General features: G+C 57.7%; 1 protein-coding gene across 1 annotated transcript in view; it reads right to left on the bottom strand.

Moving 5' to 3' along the window:
• The window catches only part of CPZ (carboxypeptidase Z), a 29,564-nt gene extending 12,644 nt beyond the window's left edge, over nucleotides 1-16,920 (bottom strand). The window contains exons 1-7 of the mRNA XM_008018025.3: nucleotides 16,745-16,920; nucleotides 10,371-10,403; nucleotides 8,327-8,701; nucleotides 5,513-5,725; nucleotides 2,263-2,459; nucleotides 1,539-1,700; nucleotides 1,007-1,165 (exon numbers count right to left, since the gene is read on the bottom strand). Of these exons, the coding sequence (XP_008016216.3) occupies nucleotides 1,007-1,165; nucleotides 1,539-1,700; nucleotides 2,263-2,459; nucleotides 5,513-5,725; nucleotides 8,327-8,701; nucleotides 10,371-10,403; nucleotides 16,745-16,832 (1,227 nt within the window). The 5' untranslated portion in view covers nucleotides 16,833-16,920. The remainder of the gene's footprint in view (nucleotides 1-1,006; nucleotides 1,166-1,538; nucleotides 1,701-2,262; nucleotides 2,460-5,512; nucleotides 5,726-8,326; nucleotides 8,702-10,370; nucleotides 10,404-16,744) is intronic.
• Between the last annotated feature and the right edge of the window lie 391 nt (nucleotides 16,921-17,311).

Genomic DNA, 17,311 nt, shown 5'->3' with positions numbered 1-17,311 from the left:
GCCTCAGAAAGGAGAACAAAAGACATGTGAATGCCACTATCGGGGCCTGGCACCTGGCACTTGCCCACTCAGGTCCAGTCCCTCTCTCCCTGCCCCTTCCACCAAACACCAAGGGAAAGTGCCCAGAGGGAGGTGGAGGGCAGGCCTGGCTCTCCACGGGAGGCCTGGGGAGTGACTCTGGGCCATCAAGGGACCAGGTGGGCAGGCCTGGCCTCCGGTGGAGTGGGCAGTGCCCCCTAGTGAGGGGCAGTGCAGGCAGCTAAGCTCCAGGATCCGCAGCTGGGGGCTGGGGGCTGGAGGCTGGGGCCCACCTCAGATCACAACCCCTCCCTCAGCCTCCGTTTTTTCATCCACAGTGTGGGAAGGGACCAAGTCCACGCCCTTCCCCTGCAAGTCGTCCCAAGGTTAGGGTGGGTGGGGAGGGTCCCAGCATCATCACGGGTCTCATCGCCGGCTGCTCTACGAACAGTAGGAGAAACCGAGGCCCAGAAAATGGAGGGCCTCACCTAAGGGCCCCGTGGACGGTGGAACCAGAACTCCTTCCCCATCCAGAGGAGCCCAGTGCGAGACAAGCAAGCACGACCTCCAGGAAGCAGGACAGGTGGGCACCATGCGCGCTGCAGCACTGCCCTCTGCCGGCGCTTCCCGGAAACGCACCCCCTGCGGTGGAACGCACTGGGGACCCCTCCAGGTGCAGGGCGCAGCTCAGAGCAACAGCAGCACTGAGCCAGGGCCCCCACCCCAGGAGCTCCCAGATAGGGACATGTGAAAGGCAGTGCAGCCAGCCTTGGGGAGACCAGGGGAGGGACGGCTCCTGAGGTCGCAGACTTCCAGGAGGAGGGGGCTTCTCTGCAGAGCTGGGCCTAGAGCAGGTGGTGCTGACGGGCTCTGAGCAGAGTTTCCTAGGAGCTTTGTCTTCACTGAGATCAGGACTGGAGGGGCACCAGCTCCAAGGGGACCGCGCACACTGTCTCCCTCCCCTGCACACACCCCGCAGCCCTCTCACCTTCTCATCGGGCGTGGGAGAAAACATCTTCTCCTCCTGGGGGTGCTTGGAGAAGTCGAAGGGGTAGGACACCACCAGGTCGCCCCCATGAAGGCTGGCCGAGAGCACGAAGGGTATGGTCTGCATCCACTTCATGATTGCCTTCGTCTCCGGGGCCACCTGCCCAGGACAGACGAGGCCGCCTTCAGGTCTGGGCTTCCCTGCCGGCCCCTAGCCATGCCCCGGGCTTCTGCAGCCCTCTGGGCTCCAATGGTGCAGACCATTAACGACCGGTCTCTAGTCGATGCTCCAGCTGGACTTGGCCCCCATCACCGGGCCCCTGCGGGGATCTCGGCATTTCCAACATGAATCTCTGCAATCTCACCAACACCCCAGCAAGGAGGTGTTCCCATTTTACAGACAGGTAACTGAGGCAGGGAGGGAGCACCAGGCTCTCCTTTCCCCGGGGAAGGACAACTCCGGAGAGCCTGGAATAACCAGGGACCCTTGGATGCCTTTGGTGGCGACAGGCGTGGGCAGCGGCGGCTCCTACCTTACCCCACCAGTAGTGCTGCGGGATGGGGATGTGGTCGCTGCGCGCGCCGCGGGTCTCCGCCAGCCGGTAGTACTCGGACGTCAGGTCCGGGAAATTTCGGTTCAGATCCAGGTTCTGCGCGTTCTGCCTCCCGCTCGTCCACCCGTTGTAGCCGGCACCCTGAAAACACGGCCAACCCCTGGCTGGGTGGGGTCAGCACACCCCACCCTCCTCCTTCCAGATGGGTCTCACACTGGGCTGAGGGTCAAGGCCAGGGGCTTCGTTTTTCGCGGCTTTATGTGATGAGCTCGGGGACGCTCCTGACCCTTAACCTCCTCTCCACCCTGGGGCTCCCTCCCTGGGGTTCCTTGCTGATGCCACAGCCTCGGGGCCTTCCCTGGCTGCTCCCCCTGAGTGGACACCCCCGACAGTGACCTGCTCTGCTTGTTACCCACCTCCCCGAGAGCTCCCCTGGCCACCGCTGACACACACAGTCACCATCCACTCCCTATCCACCATTTTCCTCTATCACACGCATCACCTTTTTAATACAACTAGAATTCTCAGTGCCTTCCCTCTCCCCAGCCCCTAAAGCAGGGGTTTGCCAGTGTCCACATCTACTGAATGCTCCTCTCCTAGAGAGGCGGGAGCTAAGCACTGCTAAGATAAACTACTTGTACATGAATGAATGAGGGGGTGGTTTGGGCGGTGGCCCACAGGATCCAGGCATCTGGGCGCTCACCTCGGCGGCTGCCACCTCGTAGCCATCAGGGTTCATGGAGGGCAGCAGGTGGATGCGGGTGGTGTTGAGCAGGCGCTGGATGCGGGGGTTGCCCAGCAGGTACTCAGAGCACAGGTACTGGGCTAGGTAGATGAGCATCTCCCGGCCCGCCACCTCGTTGCCATGAATGTTGCCAATGAGCTTCACCTCGGGCTCCACTGGGGACAAATACAGAGACTTGGGGCATCATCTCAAAGTCTGGGGTCCCCAAAGGCATGAGGCCCCCCACTCAGCAAGGATGACCAGATGGGCTGGGACCAATTCATACTTGTTTTGACTCAGGAATCTCTGTATATAATGAGGTCTCATCAAGGTCATCACTTTTGTTAAGCTTGTTTTTTACACCTAGCCAGAATTATTAGTTAGCATAACTCAAGAATATGAATAATATATGTTATCATTGATCCATGCTAATTTCATTGATGGTCTCTCTTCAGGTTTGTGTAATAAGTCAAGCTATACATTGGTGCTTAGCTGGAAAGGTGGTTGGCCCTTGAGTGGATGAATGGATGGGTGAATGGATGGATGGGGGATGGATGGATGGATGGATGGATGGATGGATGGATGGATGGATATATCAATGATGGATGGATGGATAGATGAATAATGGCTGGCTGGATGGATGGATGAATAGATGATAGATGGATGGGTGGATGGATAGATATATCAATGATCGATGAATGGATAGATGGATAGATCAATGATGGATGGATGGATGAGTAATGGCTGGATGAAATAATGGATAAGTTGATACATGAATGAATAGATGAATGGATGGATGTGAAATGGCTGAATGAATAAATGGATGGGTGGATTGATGGATGATGAGTGGATAGATGCATGGATGTATGAATGAATGGGTGGATGATGGATGGATGTGTAATAGCTGAATGAATAAATGGATGGATGGATGAATGGACAGATGCATAAATGGATGGATGAATGGATGAATAGATGATGGATGGATGGCTGGATGGATAGATATATCGATGATGGATGAATGGATAGATGGATAAATCAGTGATGGATGGATGAGCGAATAATGGCTGGATGAAATAATGGATATATCGATGCATGAATGAATAGATGAATGGATGGATGTGAAATGGCTGAATAAATACATGGATGGATGGATGGATGATGAGTGGATGGATGCATGGATGTATGAGTGAATGGGTGGATGATGGATGGATGTGTAATAGCTGAATGAATAAATGGATGGATGGATGGGTGGATGGATTGATGGACGGATGCATAAATGGATGGATGGATGGATGGATGAATGGACTATAGGAAGAAGAGTGGACCAGGTCCCATGGCCTTACTAGTTGTGTGACTACAGGCAAGTCACTTCTCCTCTCTAAGCCTCGCATTGCTCCCCTGGAAAATGACGTCTCCCTCCCCAGCTGTGTGTGGCCCAGGGACGTCCAGGGATGAGAGGAAACACCCACATTCCTCAGATGCCACATGTTGGGGTGTAAATGACCTGGGAGCTTTCTGCGCTGGTCACCTCCCTTGGCCTTCTGCACAGGGGCACCTCTTGCCCTCAAATTCCAGTGCTGTAAGGAGAACCTCTGCCTCCTGCCCAGAGCATGTTATAGTTGGAGGGGGAACGTAGTGAGCCTTGGGGGCCAGGGCATGACCAGGTGGCCACTGGTCCCTGGTACGAGATAGAGCCCTTGGGTTTATGGTGTCCGTGCTGCCCAGGCCAGTAAGATGAAGACTGGCTGAGGCTGCCAGCCCTTAAAAGGCCCCTGAGTCCACAAACAAAGAGCAGGTGCATTTTTCAGAAACTGGTGGGGACCAAGGGTCAAATGGAGGCTGCTTCTAAAATAATCGATTCTGTTTGAATAATGTGCTCGTGAGACAGGTGTGGCTGGGGGCTGAGGCCCAGGCAGGACTCAGACTCACTGACCCCTAGGAAGCCCTGGACTCCAAACCTGAATGTTCTCTGTGCCCTGGGAGAGGGGGACCTCCACACGCGGGAAACAGAGGCCACCCATCCAGAAGGTCTGGGTGTTTGCTAGAACATCCTAGATTCTTAGATACCACCAGCCTGAGTGGCTCTTTGCAACTTAGGGTAGCAAATCACGACAGCAATAAAATTTGATTTCCTAATTTGCCCTGCAGGAAGACCCCTCTGAAGGAACAGAAATGCCTGGCATTTTCCATACTGCCCGCTCCCGCCTAGCATTTTCCATACTGCCCGGTCCCGCTTCAGAACAAGATCCAAAGCCTGATGGAATGAAAACGGACTTGGATTTTTAAAATAGAAAAATTTATTTATTTGTAGCATTCTGTGGTGTCACACTCCGGGAGAGGTTTGGAAAAGGAGAGGCCGGTGCCCAGGGACAAGGGTTGTACAGACCTGCCTGGGGTCCAGTGTGCCAGGACAAGGTCTTCAAATGGCAAAGATGCAGCGCATGGCCACACACTCCTAAGTGCAGAAGGGCCTGGCACTCCTACAGCCTTTGTTTTGCTCCTCCCTGACTTATGCCTGTGACTTGCAGGGATGGTGCCCTCCTCCCTCCAGCATCCCAGGCGACTCCCAGACAACCTTACTATCTCCCTGCAAGCCCACATCCCAACATCATCTTTTCTGTCTAAAATGTATTGTTTGGCCAGGCACAGTGGTTCACGTCTGTAATCCCAGCACTTTGGGAGGCCAAGGTGGGTGGATCACTTGAGATCAGGAGTTCAAGACCAGCCTGGCCAACATGGTGAAACCCCGTCTCTACTAAAAATACAAAAATTGGCCTGGTGTGGTGGCCCGTGCCTGGAGTCCCAGCTACTCAGGAGGCTGAGGCAGGAGAATTACTTCAACCCAGAAGGCAGAGGTTGCAGTGAGCCGAGATCGCATCACTGCACTGCAGCCTGGGCAATAAGAGCGAAACTCTGTCTCTAAAAATTAAAATAAAATTTCTTGTTTGTTTTATGTCTTTTCAGCCACTGGATCAATGTCTCCATTATTATCAAATAACCTAGTCTGCAACCCTAAATTTTGAAGTAAAATGGATATCTGGAGAAATTCTCCTTTATACATACAGTGGTTGCACATGCCCAGTGGGACGTGGCCTGCACCAAGCAGCTCCCTGAGGCCCCCAGCTGTGCCCAGACCCCAAACACCCAGGCAACTTGTGTGCCCCAAGGTGGAGCAGCCCGAGCCCTTTCCCGAAGTGGGGCCACGCCAGGCCCTCCCAAGGGCACTCACTCAGCTCGTGCTGGCCAGGGCGGCTGGAGAACTCGATGACCAGCAGCTCCCTGCCGTCGAAGCTGCGCCCGATGCTGTAGATCCTGGCCACGTGGGCGCAGCGGGAGGCCGTCCGCCTCAGCACACGTACCATCTGGGCGTAGGAGTGGTGGCTGAAGCGGATGAAGGTGGGCGGCAGCCCCGAGGGCAGCGCCTCGTCAGCCTCCAGGCCTCCTGGGGGAGCAGTGGGGGGGCTCGGTCAGTGTCAGACCCCGAGGCTTCCTACCGCTGCCTGGGAACACTGACCACGCACGGCACCCTTAGCCCCCTCTGCATGACAGCCATGCTTGGACAGCCCTATCTTTAATTAGAGTTCCCTCTGCAGTGCCTACAGCGATATCTAAGCCAAATGGCACCCGAGGTATGTACACAGCACAGCGCCATGGTTCCTGACCGAATAATGTGACTGAATACACGTACTGTGGGGCCACTGTGGGAAGTTCCTAAAATACAGGGCAGGACAACAGAAAAGAAAAGAGATCTATGGGGTCCTGGACCCCCCAGGGCAAACCCCTGCTAGGTGTGCAGAGGGGCTTCTCCTGGGTGTGCTTTCCAGGACAGTGGCACTCGGGCAGTTCAGTATTCTGCTCCATTTGCTTGGCCAATGGTGGAAACAGGAAGCCTCCTTGTGGTGCCCCCTCCGGCCGCTGTAAGGTGCCCCCTCCGGCTGCTGTAAGGTGCCCTCTCCGGCTGCTGTAAGGTGCCCCCTCCGGCCGCTGTAAGGTGCCCCCTCCGGCTGCTGTAAGGTGCCCCCTCCGGCTGCTGTAAGGCTTCCCACTGTTTCTGTTACAGCCTCACCAGCACAGCAGTGAGCACCAGCCCGGGAAGGAAACAGAAAGGGAGGTTCTGGGAAGGACTTCGGGGAGGAAGAAAAAAGGGGGTGGGGGGAAAAGGGAGGGGTTCTGGATCCAGAATACAAATGTGTCTATGTCACATATGCACGAGCTTCCCCACCATCCTGTCATCCACTAGAATAGAGGCACCCCGAAAACCGCCCCGGTGACCCTCAACTCCCTCCATCCCGCCAGGGGCTTTGCAGCAGCCAGGCCCACAGGAGCAGGACGCAGGTGCCGCAGGCTGTTCCTGGGTCCACGAAGAGTTAATGTGTTTCTCTAAGCTTCTCCTCACCCTGTGGTTTTGCTTCTGCTCAAAGCGGTTCTCCAGGGGAGAGACTAGCAGAGGAAGCCGGCAATTTGGCGGCAGAGATGCCCAAAATAATCCCAAACTGACTCCTTGGGCTTTCCCAGGGCTGTGGGCTTGGCTTCCTTCCTCGCCTCCCTGGCCTCCCACAGGCACCTCCACCGCCTCTGCAGGGGCTGAGCTCTGCAGACAGACGGCTCCCACCTGCTGGCAAAGGGCACCCTACCACCGCATCTGCATGGAAGCCCAGGGTGGACAGAGTCCACCCTTCTCAGATTGGGAACCAGAGGATACAGGACGTGCCAGGAACAGCCCTGAGCACCTGACACAGCCCACAACCCAGGGCTTGCTGGAGCCTGGCCCAGGTGTGTGTCTGCTTTCCTTCTCCTGCCCTCCTCAATGTCCCAGCATAGTCATATGTACAGTGGGTGCTCGGTAGCTATTTGATGAATGGCCAAATCCATCCCTCCATCTGCGATGGGCTTGGGCCACTCCAGCTAAGGACCCTACCGCTGTCACCCTTCCCGAGGCTCTGCTGACTCTTCCATGGAGCAAGACTGCCGTGCGACTCGCATGAGCCAGCACATGTGTGGCACCCGCAGTCAGATCCTGTGAATCCAACCACGAGCAGACGCTGCCCTGCGCAGCTGAAAGTGGCACACACTGGCCCTGGGCTCTTCAAAGGCATGTTCAGACTCATTCAAATGCGATGAGACACCCACGTCCAGGCCTCAGTGGCAAGAGCCACATCCCAAGCCTTGGGGCCACATGCGGCCAGTGGTGACCGTCTTGGACAGCACAGAATAGAACATTTCTTTCACACAGGAAGGTCTAACGGGCCAAGGCTGCTGCGGACCATGCAAGGTCTCTGGTGGACACCGACTCGTGAGACAACAGACACAGGGGGCTCCATGCAGGGCCCCCACCAGCCCCACCGCCAAGTGGCCCTCTGGGACAGCCTTGCACACCTCAGAGACAAGTGGCCCATGGTGGCCCAGGCTTGCCCGCTCCCCCTCCACTGTTTTATCTGCAAGAGACACCAAAGCCTTTCTCCACAGCTCCTCTCCGTCCTTGAGCCCACAGGGCAGCACAGACCTGCTGGAGGAGTCACTCCAGGCCAAACCCTCTGTGTGATCTTCCAGGCCCAGCGATGGGCAATCATGAAGCTTTGCCCACCAGGTCTCCCGGGGGAAGTAAATGTCCTGCCCACCTTCGACCAGGGGTAAGCACTGCTGTTCTGGAGGGTCTGTGGCCAAGAACTGGACCCCTGGGGCCAGCCCTGCACTCTGAGCCCAGGCTCCTTGACACGAGGCCTCCTGATTGCACCCTGGGTGGGGGCACTGCCGCCACTTGGACTCAGCACCCTTCCACCCCAGCCTGCCCCTAAGGGCTGGAGGATTCTGCTGGGGGACCCTAGGCGGCGAGAGGATCCTCCATCTGCACTGAGTCCCCAACCCTGCCTGGCACCCCTTTGTGGGGAGCGTGCTGCCCTGGGGAGCAGCCCCGCCCTCTACCAATGCCTGCACTGTCACCACCGATGGAAAAGGCTTCAAGTTCCTTCCAGTGTGGCTCTTGGTCCTCCATGACCACCTGGACCCTGTGAACACACAGACAGCCCCCGCCACTTTCCCTTACCCCGAAGCTTCTCCAGTGGGTCGTAGCAGCCCTCGTCCTCACTCGTGAAGTAGCGGTGGCAGTCGAGAAAGTAGGGCCAGGCCATGTCGATGGCATCGAAGGCGGGCTGGCAGGCCTCCCGCAGGCCCTCGCAGATGTGCCGGCAGGGTCTGCGCACCCGGCCGCCCTCACACCGGGGGGCCAGCACAGCACAGCCCAGCAGCCGCAGGTCTGGGTTGCACTGGCCCTCCAGGAGCTGGTGTAGAACACTCAGCAGGATGTACTCGGAGCTGGCCTCCACCACCTCCCACGACCGGTGCTGCAGGAGGGTGGGGAAGGTGGTGTGGTTGTAGGCGGCATCGCTGCAGGTCCTGAGCTGCAGGTCCACACAGGTGACTGGGGAGGCAGGGTCGGCATGTCAGTCCCTCCTGCAATGGCCCTGACCGTCACGCGTCAGACATTTACGAAGGGGACCCCACGCAGGGCCAGGGCCTGCAGGGAGGAGGCACCCACAGTCTGGTAGGGGAGGACCAGGACAACAGTTACTGTGCAGGAATCAGAGACTGTGAGAGACCAGAGAAGGCGCCTAAGACCAACCAGATTCAACTACCCACTAGCAAGCGAGCTGCAGCAGAGGCTGCCCTGAGCCTCGGCATCTCCATCTGCAAAGCAGCTGTGCCACACAAGGGCCCGTGAAGGCAGCCAGCCGATGCTGTGTTAGGCAGGGACAGGCACAAGCCACCCAGGAGCCACAGCCGCCGCACAAAGACGTCCCAAAAGACGCACCCTGCTTTAGACATCTTGTGTCTTTGGGGACCCTAATGGGTCAGGTGGGCCTCAGGACTTGGATGAGAAGCAGATAATGACAGACGTGGCTCAGCCAGGCTCATCTCTGCTCTGCAGCCCACAGGGATGCCTTAAGCCCAGGCGGGGGGTAGGGTCCTCACTGTCGCGGGGCACCTTCCTGCTTCCTCATCACAGCTGTTTGTTTAGCTCCAAATGCCCCATCTCTAAGGCCCTCCTTGGCCTAGCAGGGCCCTCCAGCCCCCTCAGGAGCAGACTGTGTCCCTGCAGCCGCTGGCTCCAGGCTCACACCCCCAGACAGCCTTCTCCTCTTTTCCTCAGCTGGACTTTCCAGATGTGGCATTGCATGGGACAGGTCGTGACATTTTGTCACTTCTCATGTCAAAGTTTAGAAAGGACAGGATTCTTTCTGCCTCACATTGCCCTGCTCACCACATTTTACACCTGGGCAAGGTAGCTCACACCTGTAATCCCAGCACTTTGGGAGGCCAAGATGGGAGGATCGCTTGAAGCCAGGAGTTTGAGACCAGCCTGGGCAACATAGCAAGACCTCCATCTCTAAAAATAAAAACAAATAAAATAAATAAAATATAAAATAGACATGTTACATAGGTCATTGACTTTGTACCCAGAATTTTTTTTTTTCTGATTTTTTAAAAGCCTCCACTTAGAATACACCAGATGCCCAAATCTGTCAGGAGGCGACGATGAAATGTTTGCCCCTTTCAGGGAACGAGTCCAGTCCTCAGCCCTGACCTGAGCACTCCACATTAGTTGGATCCCACGCCACTTTTGAAGCCATCTCACAAGATTCGTTTGGCATTTCTCCTATCACAAGGAGGAAATCGGGGCCCGGCGGGGGAGGTGACTCACCCAACCCCAGACTCAGCAGGGGCCCGGCACAGAGCCAGTGACCATGAAATGCATGTGGGCAAGGTCCAAACTCAGGACGTGTGACTGCAGCAGGGGCTGGAGTGGGGACGGGGGCAGGCAGGCGTGGGGAGGGATGGAGAGGCCATCTCTGCAGGGGCTGCGTGGGCAAAGCCCGGTGGGAAGCCGGTGCACCTTTTCCTGGCTGGTGTTTTTTTGTTGTGTCTAATTTTTCTCTGGCTGTTTACGAGGGGGTTCTGGTTTGATTGATGGGCTGTGTTATCCATTACCCACTTCTGAAATCACAGGCTCAGCTGCCTAAAGTGCTCTGACAGTGTGGGGGCCGCAGCCCTCCTACAGAACAGAAGCCAGGGAGGTCCCGGTACTGTACCGCTGTCTGCAGCCGGCGGCCTGTGGCATTCACCTGGAAAGAGAGACATGGCACTGTTAGGGACCTGCCTCGCCATCCGTCACTCACCGGGCAACACACGCCCAGGGCCCTGAGTGCAGGCGGGGACCAGCCCGGGCCACCCTCCGCCAGCTCCTTCTCATGGAGTCTTCACAGCAGCCCCTGAGGCAGATGCTGCAGTCTCCCCCATTTCCCAGGTGCGAAGGCTGCGTCTGAGAGGTCACATGACCTGCCTAAGGACAGACAGTTGGACAGCAGTGGGGGTCAGTGGCATCCATCTGGCTCGAAGCCCAGGCCACAGTGCCTGCAAGCCTGATGTCCAGGACAGAAGAGCCCTGAGGTGGCATCTGAGAGTGCCGTGGCACAAGCACCTCTACTGTAGCCAACCTCAAGCTTCCCACCATAAGCTGCTGAGTCCTCAGAAGATTCCAGAAGTTTTAATAGTTAGCCTCCGGACCCCTCACCAGCAGGTACTGCCGCACTCAGACCCAGGCCCCTCCCAGAGTCAGCCATGCAGGCTCCGTGCCCCCAAGGACACCGCCAGGGTGTGGCCTCTCCCTGTTTCCTGAGTCAAGGGCCCTCTTCCAAGAAAAAAGGACCAACATACAAAACTATCCTGGCAGTCGTGGGGTTTCAAGGGCCCTTTCCGAAGCCCAGACACATGAACCCAACAGTAAGGCCTCTGGGAAGGCCAAACATAGCCAACCCTAAGTAATGCCAGCTGCTAAGGGCCCTGTATGAAGCAGGACCCAAGGCTCTGTGCACTTCAAGCGGGGAGAACGCATTCGAGGAGGGGAATCCGGCGTCAGATTTAAAACCTGGCTAGTGCTGGGACGGGCCCGTGTCGGAGACCACCTGGCCAGAGTGGGGGCAGGCTGGGCGGTGGGAGCAGCAGGACCCTGGAGAAGGGGACATGACTCACAGGCAGGACATGTGGAGTGGGTGCAGGGGGCCAAGGAGAGGGGGTCAAGCAGGCTGGAGCAGAGGAAAAGGCCTGGCTGTGACTCTGCACCTCCAGTCAAAACCGGGGACAGAACCTTGAGGCTGGGAGAGTGCAGGCCGCTTTTTGGAGCTCACCCTAGGATCTGGGGGCTGTGAAAGCTTGGCTGAGCACATGGCAACTCTTCAAATGGTCAGAGAGACCTGGGCTGCTCTGTGGCCAGGCAGCTCCCACTCTAGGGAACCACTTGGGACTCGGTTTCCCCACTGAGGACTGGGCAACCATAGTCCCGGATCCCTACACCATTCAGCTCACAAAGCTCTTGTGAGATGGTGACGTTTAGGGCACCCGTCCACCACCAGGCACTCCTAGGAGAGTTTCTGTTTCCATCCTCACAACAGATGACGAAAGAGGTCCATGCAGTGCTCTCTGGGTGTGGAACAGGCGTGTGCGGGCGGCCCTGGGGAAGACGCGGCTGCCTCGGGGTATGGAACAGGCATGTGCAGGAGGCCCTGGGGAAGACGCGGCTGTCCTTGGGTTCGCCCTTCCTCCCTGTCCAAGCTGGCAGGGAACATGGACCATGAACCACAAGGATTGTGGAGGACAGGGAATATGCCCAGCCCCTCCCCCGCCCCACCACATCACAGCAGGGGGCCCCAGGCAAGTGGCTCTTTTGTGTCTCAGTTTCCCCCATTTCACATGGGTTCATTATAATCACTTTGCAGGGATGCTGTGAGATGAGATGACCCATGGTCCGAGCCCAGCACAAGATCTGCCGGGGGGAACAGTCTCCATCAGCCACAGTGTGCATCATTCCTGCAACGGTTTCAGAACAACCCGGAGACGAGCTGCAGGAGCCCGTGCTGTGCTAAGTGTGGAAGAGCAACAGACAAGGGCACTGTTTTCCTAAAGCATCTGGGAGTGGAGCGGCCCTAACTGGAGAGAGGGGGGCTGCAGTGTGACCACCCACCCGTGCCCACCCATCCATGCCCACGGATGCCCACAACGTGCACTGGGATGAACACAGAGGAGCTTGAGTCCCCCTGGATGGCTGTCACGGGCCTGTGGGCGTGAGGCTCTCCGGGCACCCTCCCTGGCACCCTCACGTGACTCCCAGGCCTTCATGGTCCAGAGCATCCCCAGACTCCACCAATCTGCAGCATAAAGGAGGCATGAGAGCTTGAACTTTAGGAAAAAAGGAACGAAAAAAAAGCTGGTCCGGGATTCCGCTTGGAACACTGTGCTCTCACCCGCCTGTCTGTGTGGCTAAAGACAACTGGGTGACATTGGGAAGAACAGATGAAAGGCTTGCATCCACACAGGGCCCCGTGTGAGCACCCATCCCATGCAGGGCCCTGAGTGAGCACTGGTATGCAAAGCCGGCCGCCGACAGGGCCACTCTGGCAGCAGGGTTTGCACTCAGCTGACCCACGGTCTCATCCTGCACTGAGCTTGAACCGAGGCAGATGCTGCAGCACAGTGAGCTCAAGGATCAAGGTGATCTCAGCCCAGTGCCCTTGTCCCCACTCCCTGGGTAACCATCACAGGGCTCTGATGGTGCCCGGCTGGCATTGAGCTTGGCCTGGCCCTGAGCTGGCGAGCCTGGGTAAACCTGGAACTTTGTCTATTCACTCAGCAGGCGTGAGCGAGTGGAAGAACTAACTTTGACTTGACCCTGGGGCTTCTGCTGGCCTCAGGGAGCTGCAAGGTGAGGTGTCCATCCCTGCACCTGCTCCTCCAAAGCCAGCAAGAGCCCACACGAGTGACTGGACCATCACACAGGGACTGGACAGGCGATCCCTCTGGCTTCCTGTGGCTTCGAGTCTCCCTTTTTCACAGATGATGGCGCTAAGGCTCCAGGATGAACCACTGCCCGTGCCTCAGTTTCCTCATGTGTAAATTGGGATAATGATCACGCCTACCTCATAGGGCTGTTGGAGGATCCATCAAGATTATTACGACAGCAGGGTGAGGTGCCCAGTGAATGCTCAACACACAGAGGCTCGGGGCGCACGGTGGGCAGGAGCAGGACTGTCTGCTGTGACCCCCCAACCAGCCGTGCAGCCCCATTGGGGTTTCCCAAGGGGCAGGAAGAGCGTCTGCCAGCTGGGTTGCCCCAGCTTCCACTGCCCGCCATGTGCAAGGCACAGAGAGGGGTGGGTTTGTTTGCCAGGGCTGCCCTAGCAAAGTGCCCACCATGCTTGAGTTAAAGCAACAACAGCTGGGTGTGGTTGCTCACACCCGTAATCCCAGCACTTTGGGAGGCTAAGGCAGGCAGATCACGAGGTCAGGAGTTGAAGACCAGCCTGGCCAACACAGCAACCCTGTCTCTACTAAAAATACAAAAATTAGTTGGGCATGGTGGCGCACACCTGTCCCAGCTACTCAGGAGGCTGAGGCAGGCTAAGTGAGATGAGCTCCATCTCACTTGGACCTGGGAGAGGGAGGTTGCAGTGAGCAGAGATTGCACTACTGCACTCCAGCCTGGGTGACAGACTCTGTCTCAAAAAAAAGAAGAAGCAACAACAGCTCAGAGTGCTGAAGCCTGGAAGTCTGCAGTCAGGGGTCTGCAGGGCCGCACTCCCTCTGAAGGCTCTAAGGGAAGAACCCTCCCGCCCCTCCTGGCTCCTTGTGGCCCCAGGTGCTCCTTGGTTCGTGGCCACAGCACTCCAGTCCCTGCCTCTGTTGTCATGTGTGAAATTTGTCCCTGTTTCTGTCTCTGCCCAAATTCTCCCTCTTCTTCTAGGGATACCAGTTATTGGCTTAGGGCCTGCCCTAATCCCTCGTGGCCTCATCTGAATCAGATTTCATCCACAAAGGCCCTGTTTCCAAGTAAGCTCCCATTCACAGGTGCCAGGGATTACGTCATCAGTATGTCTTTTCTGGAAGATGCAATTCTTCCCCCAACAATCACCAAGCCCCAGTGGGTGCTGCTGTGGCCACAAGAGAGTCAGGATGGTCTGGGAGGAGCCCTCAGGGGCTGCAACTGTCCCAAGACCACACAGCCAGTCCCATGATGTGGCTGGGCCTTTGCCAGCTGGCTTGGCCTCCGTAGGCCTCTAGTTTTGCCACTTATTGCATGGGGGCAGGCCTGCTGACCCAAAACCCACTCTCTGCCCTCCTAGGCCCCGCCTGCCCTGGCAGCCACAGAGCAAAGCCAGCGAGACTGTGGGTGGTTAGACTATTCACCATTGCTTCCCCACCCCAACCACTGTGGGGCACCGACACCCCTGGATCCTCCTGCAGACTTGCAAATGCACAGCGGGGTGAAAGCCTGTGCCCCTAGAAGGCTCTCAAGCCACGCTCTCCAGTACAGCAACCACGAGCCACACGTGGCCACTGAGCCCTTCACATGTGGCAAGTTCAAACCAATGTGTGCAATGTGTAAAATGCACACCAAATTTCAGACGTAGTACTAAAAACAGTGTAAATGTTTCATTAATAATTTTTATATGAATGCCAATATACTGGAAATTTTTGGACATATTGGATCAAATAGAATTTGTTATTAAAATCAATTTCATCTGTTTCTGTTACCTCTTTAGTGTAGCTACTAGAAAACATAAAATTCTGTATGTGAATGGCTTTGTGTTTCTGTTGGATTGCACTGGTCTGAAAGCTGCTTTTGAAATGGTTCTAAGCCTTTGAACCACGAGGTGGCAGCATTTCTTCAACAGGGGAGTGAGATCTCGGCTGTCTTTCCCATCCTGAACTGACCAGCGGCTGTGCCTGGGTCAGGGATGAGACCTGAATGAGGTCAGAGAGGTCAGGCCATCTGCCCAGGTCACACAGCAGAGTCAAGGAGTCAGAATCTGAATCCCAGACCCTAGGACATGAAAATCCCCTCCGTCCCCAGGCTCTGGTGAGGACAGGGAATCCTCCACCAGGAAAGGGTGAGGCAGAGGGGAGAGAGCACCAGGCTCGCTCTGAGCAAGACCCAGATGGCGAGACAGGGACACGGCAGCCTGGGGTGTGGGGACCTGCACTGCAGCTGACCGGCTCTGCCCACTTCTGCCTGTGGGCTGGAAAGGTCCTTGACTTCCACGCTCGTCCGTAAGACGGGAGACTGGACTGGAGGATGTGATTCCTCCTAGAAACACTTGCCGATGCCATGGCTGTGCTCAGCACCTGCCAGGGACAGAGATCAGCCCGTGCATCCTGCTGGGTGAGGACAGGGCGATCTGTGCATCCTGCTGGGTGAGGTCAGGGTGGTCTGTGCTGCCTGCCTGCAGAGGAGGGGGCTGCACTTCTTCCTGGGAAAGGGCAGGTCAGGAGAGCTTCCTGGAGGAGGGGGCTGTGGTCTCCAACAAGCTTATGATTCTAGATACTGTCTGGGCTCTCAGGGGCTGAGGGGAGGCCCACCCATGACACGGCACAAGCTCCAGAGCACCCCACCCGCACACGTGCATGAGCACACACGCAGGGGGTAGAAAAGAGCTGAGGTAAGGCGAGGAGTAGAGGTGGGGGGAAAATCCAGGCATCAACAGGACGGAAAGGAAAAGCGTCAACATCACACCCCAGGGTGGGGTATCGTGGTCCTGGCACATCCACTCGCAGGGCTCAGGCAGTTCTCAGGTATCCACAAACCCCAGACAACAAGCAACTGAGAACCTGACACCCTGCACCCTTGAACCCACACAGGGCCCCACTCCTGAGGAGCCCAGATGTCTGTTCCTGATGAGAGCCCTGAGCACGGCTTGCTAGATGCACCCCCATACCTGGAGAGGCTGTGAGGCCAGGTGGGAGCCCAGGATCCAGCCCCCAGCCTCTACCTACCTGCTCCCCACCCCCGCTGCACATCCCTTGGGTGAGGTCGTGCAGGCACACACCTCCCAGAGGGTCCCTGCGTCCCTCCCTTCTCCCTCCCTCCCTTCTCCTGGCCCCAGATCCCTCCAGGGGGCCCACGCCCCCTCCCAGCCCTCAGGGCCACTTCCGGAGACTTGCTGTCCACATCACAGCTCTAGCTGGGAGGGAGGGGTGGAGAGTTTGCCATAGCCCAGAGAGACCGCCCCGTTCCTGGAAGGACCCGGGGACCTTGGATGGCCTCTCACCCTGCAAAGTCCTGGCACCTGCTCCCTGGGACCCACCAGCAGGGCGCCCCTGCTGCTGTACCCGACAGGAGAAAGATCTTGCCCCTGGCCCAGGCATGGTGACCCTCTGCTGCCTGGGGTCCCGGCCTGGATGCCGTAGAGAGGCTCCCTGGTGTCTCCGTCCAGGGGAGAGGTCACCCTACCAGTCCCAGGTCACATGCTGCCCACTTTGGAGACGTTCTCGCGGGGGCCATAGGCGCCTAACCTACTGGAAGAAAGTTCCCGGGCCCCTGGGAAGCGACGGATCACACTCCCCGGAGGTTGCAGGGTGGAGGGTGGAGGGTGGAGGGTGGAGGGTGGAGGGTGGGGGCAGGGGACGGCCTTACCGGCGGGGTTCCGCTCAAACTCGCACCCCGGCCGGGCAGCGGCGAAGACCAGGACTGTGAGGAGCAGCAGCGGCGGCAGGGGCGGCATGGTGGGGCGGCGGGCCTTGGACGGCCGGCGCAGTGATGTGGCACTCGGGCCGCGCGGGCCGGGGCTCTGAGCTCGCTGGGCTCCCGCCCCCGGCGCAGGGAGGGCGCCCCAAACGCAAATGCCGGAGTCGGGTTACAGTGGGCAGCGCCAGAAGCTAGAGGGAGGATGCCGCTGGGGGAGGAGGAGGGGCAGGACAGCAGATAAAGGCCCCTGCCTGCCCTGGGTGGGGTGTCCCGCCTCCTCCAAAGGGCTCCCTGCACCTCCTTGGGACTCAGTTTCCCCATCTACCACCTGAGCGCACTGTGGAGCTGATCCGCAGATTCCCTGCTGATCCTGCCTAAAACCCCTGGTCCCGGGCACAGGCTGCATCTGCGGGTGAGGGGGCTCCGGCTGCAGCACTGACCCCAGCTGACCAGGGCCTGTCAGGTGACGAAAGTGAAGGCATGTCCCCACCTGCTAACCCTTGTCCCCAGTGTGGA

Source organism: Chlorocebus sabaeus, chromosome 27 (genome assembly GCF_047675955.1).
Source record: "Chlorocebus sabaeus isolate Y175 chromosome 27, mChlSab1.0.hap1, whole genome shotgun sequence".
In the NCBI taxonomy this organism is placed as follows: domain Eukaryota; kingdom Metazoa; phylum Chordata; class Mammalia; order Primates; family Cercopithecidae; genus Chlorocebus; species Chlorocebus sabaeus.
Note: the sequence above shows the minus strand (reverse complement) of the source record. Positions and strands in the feature narration are given on the sequence as shown.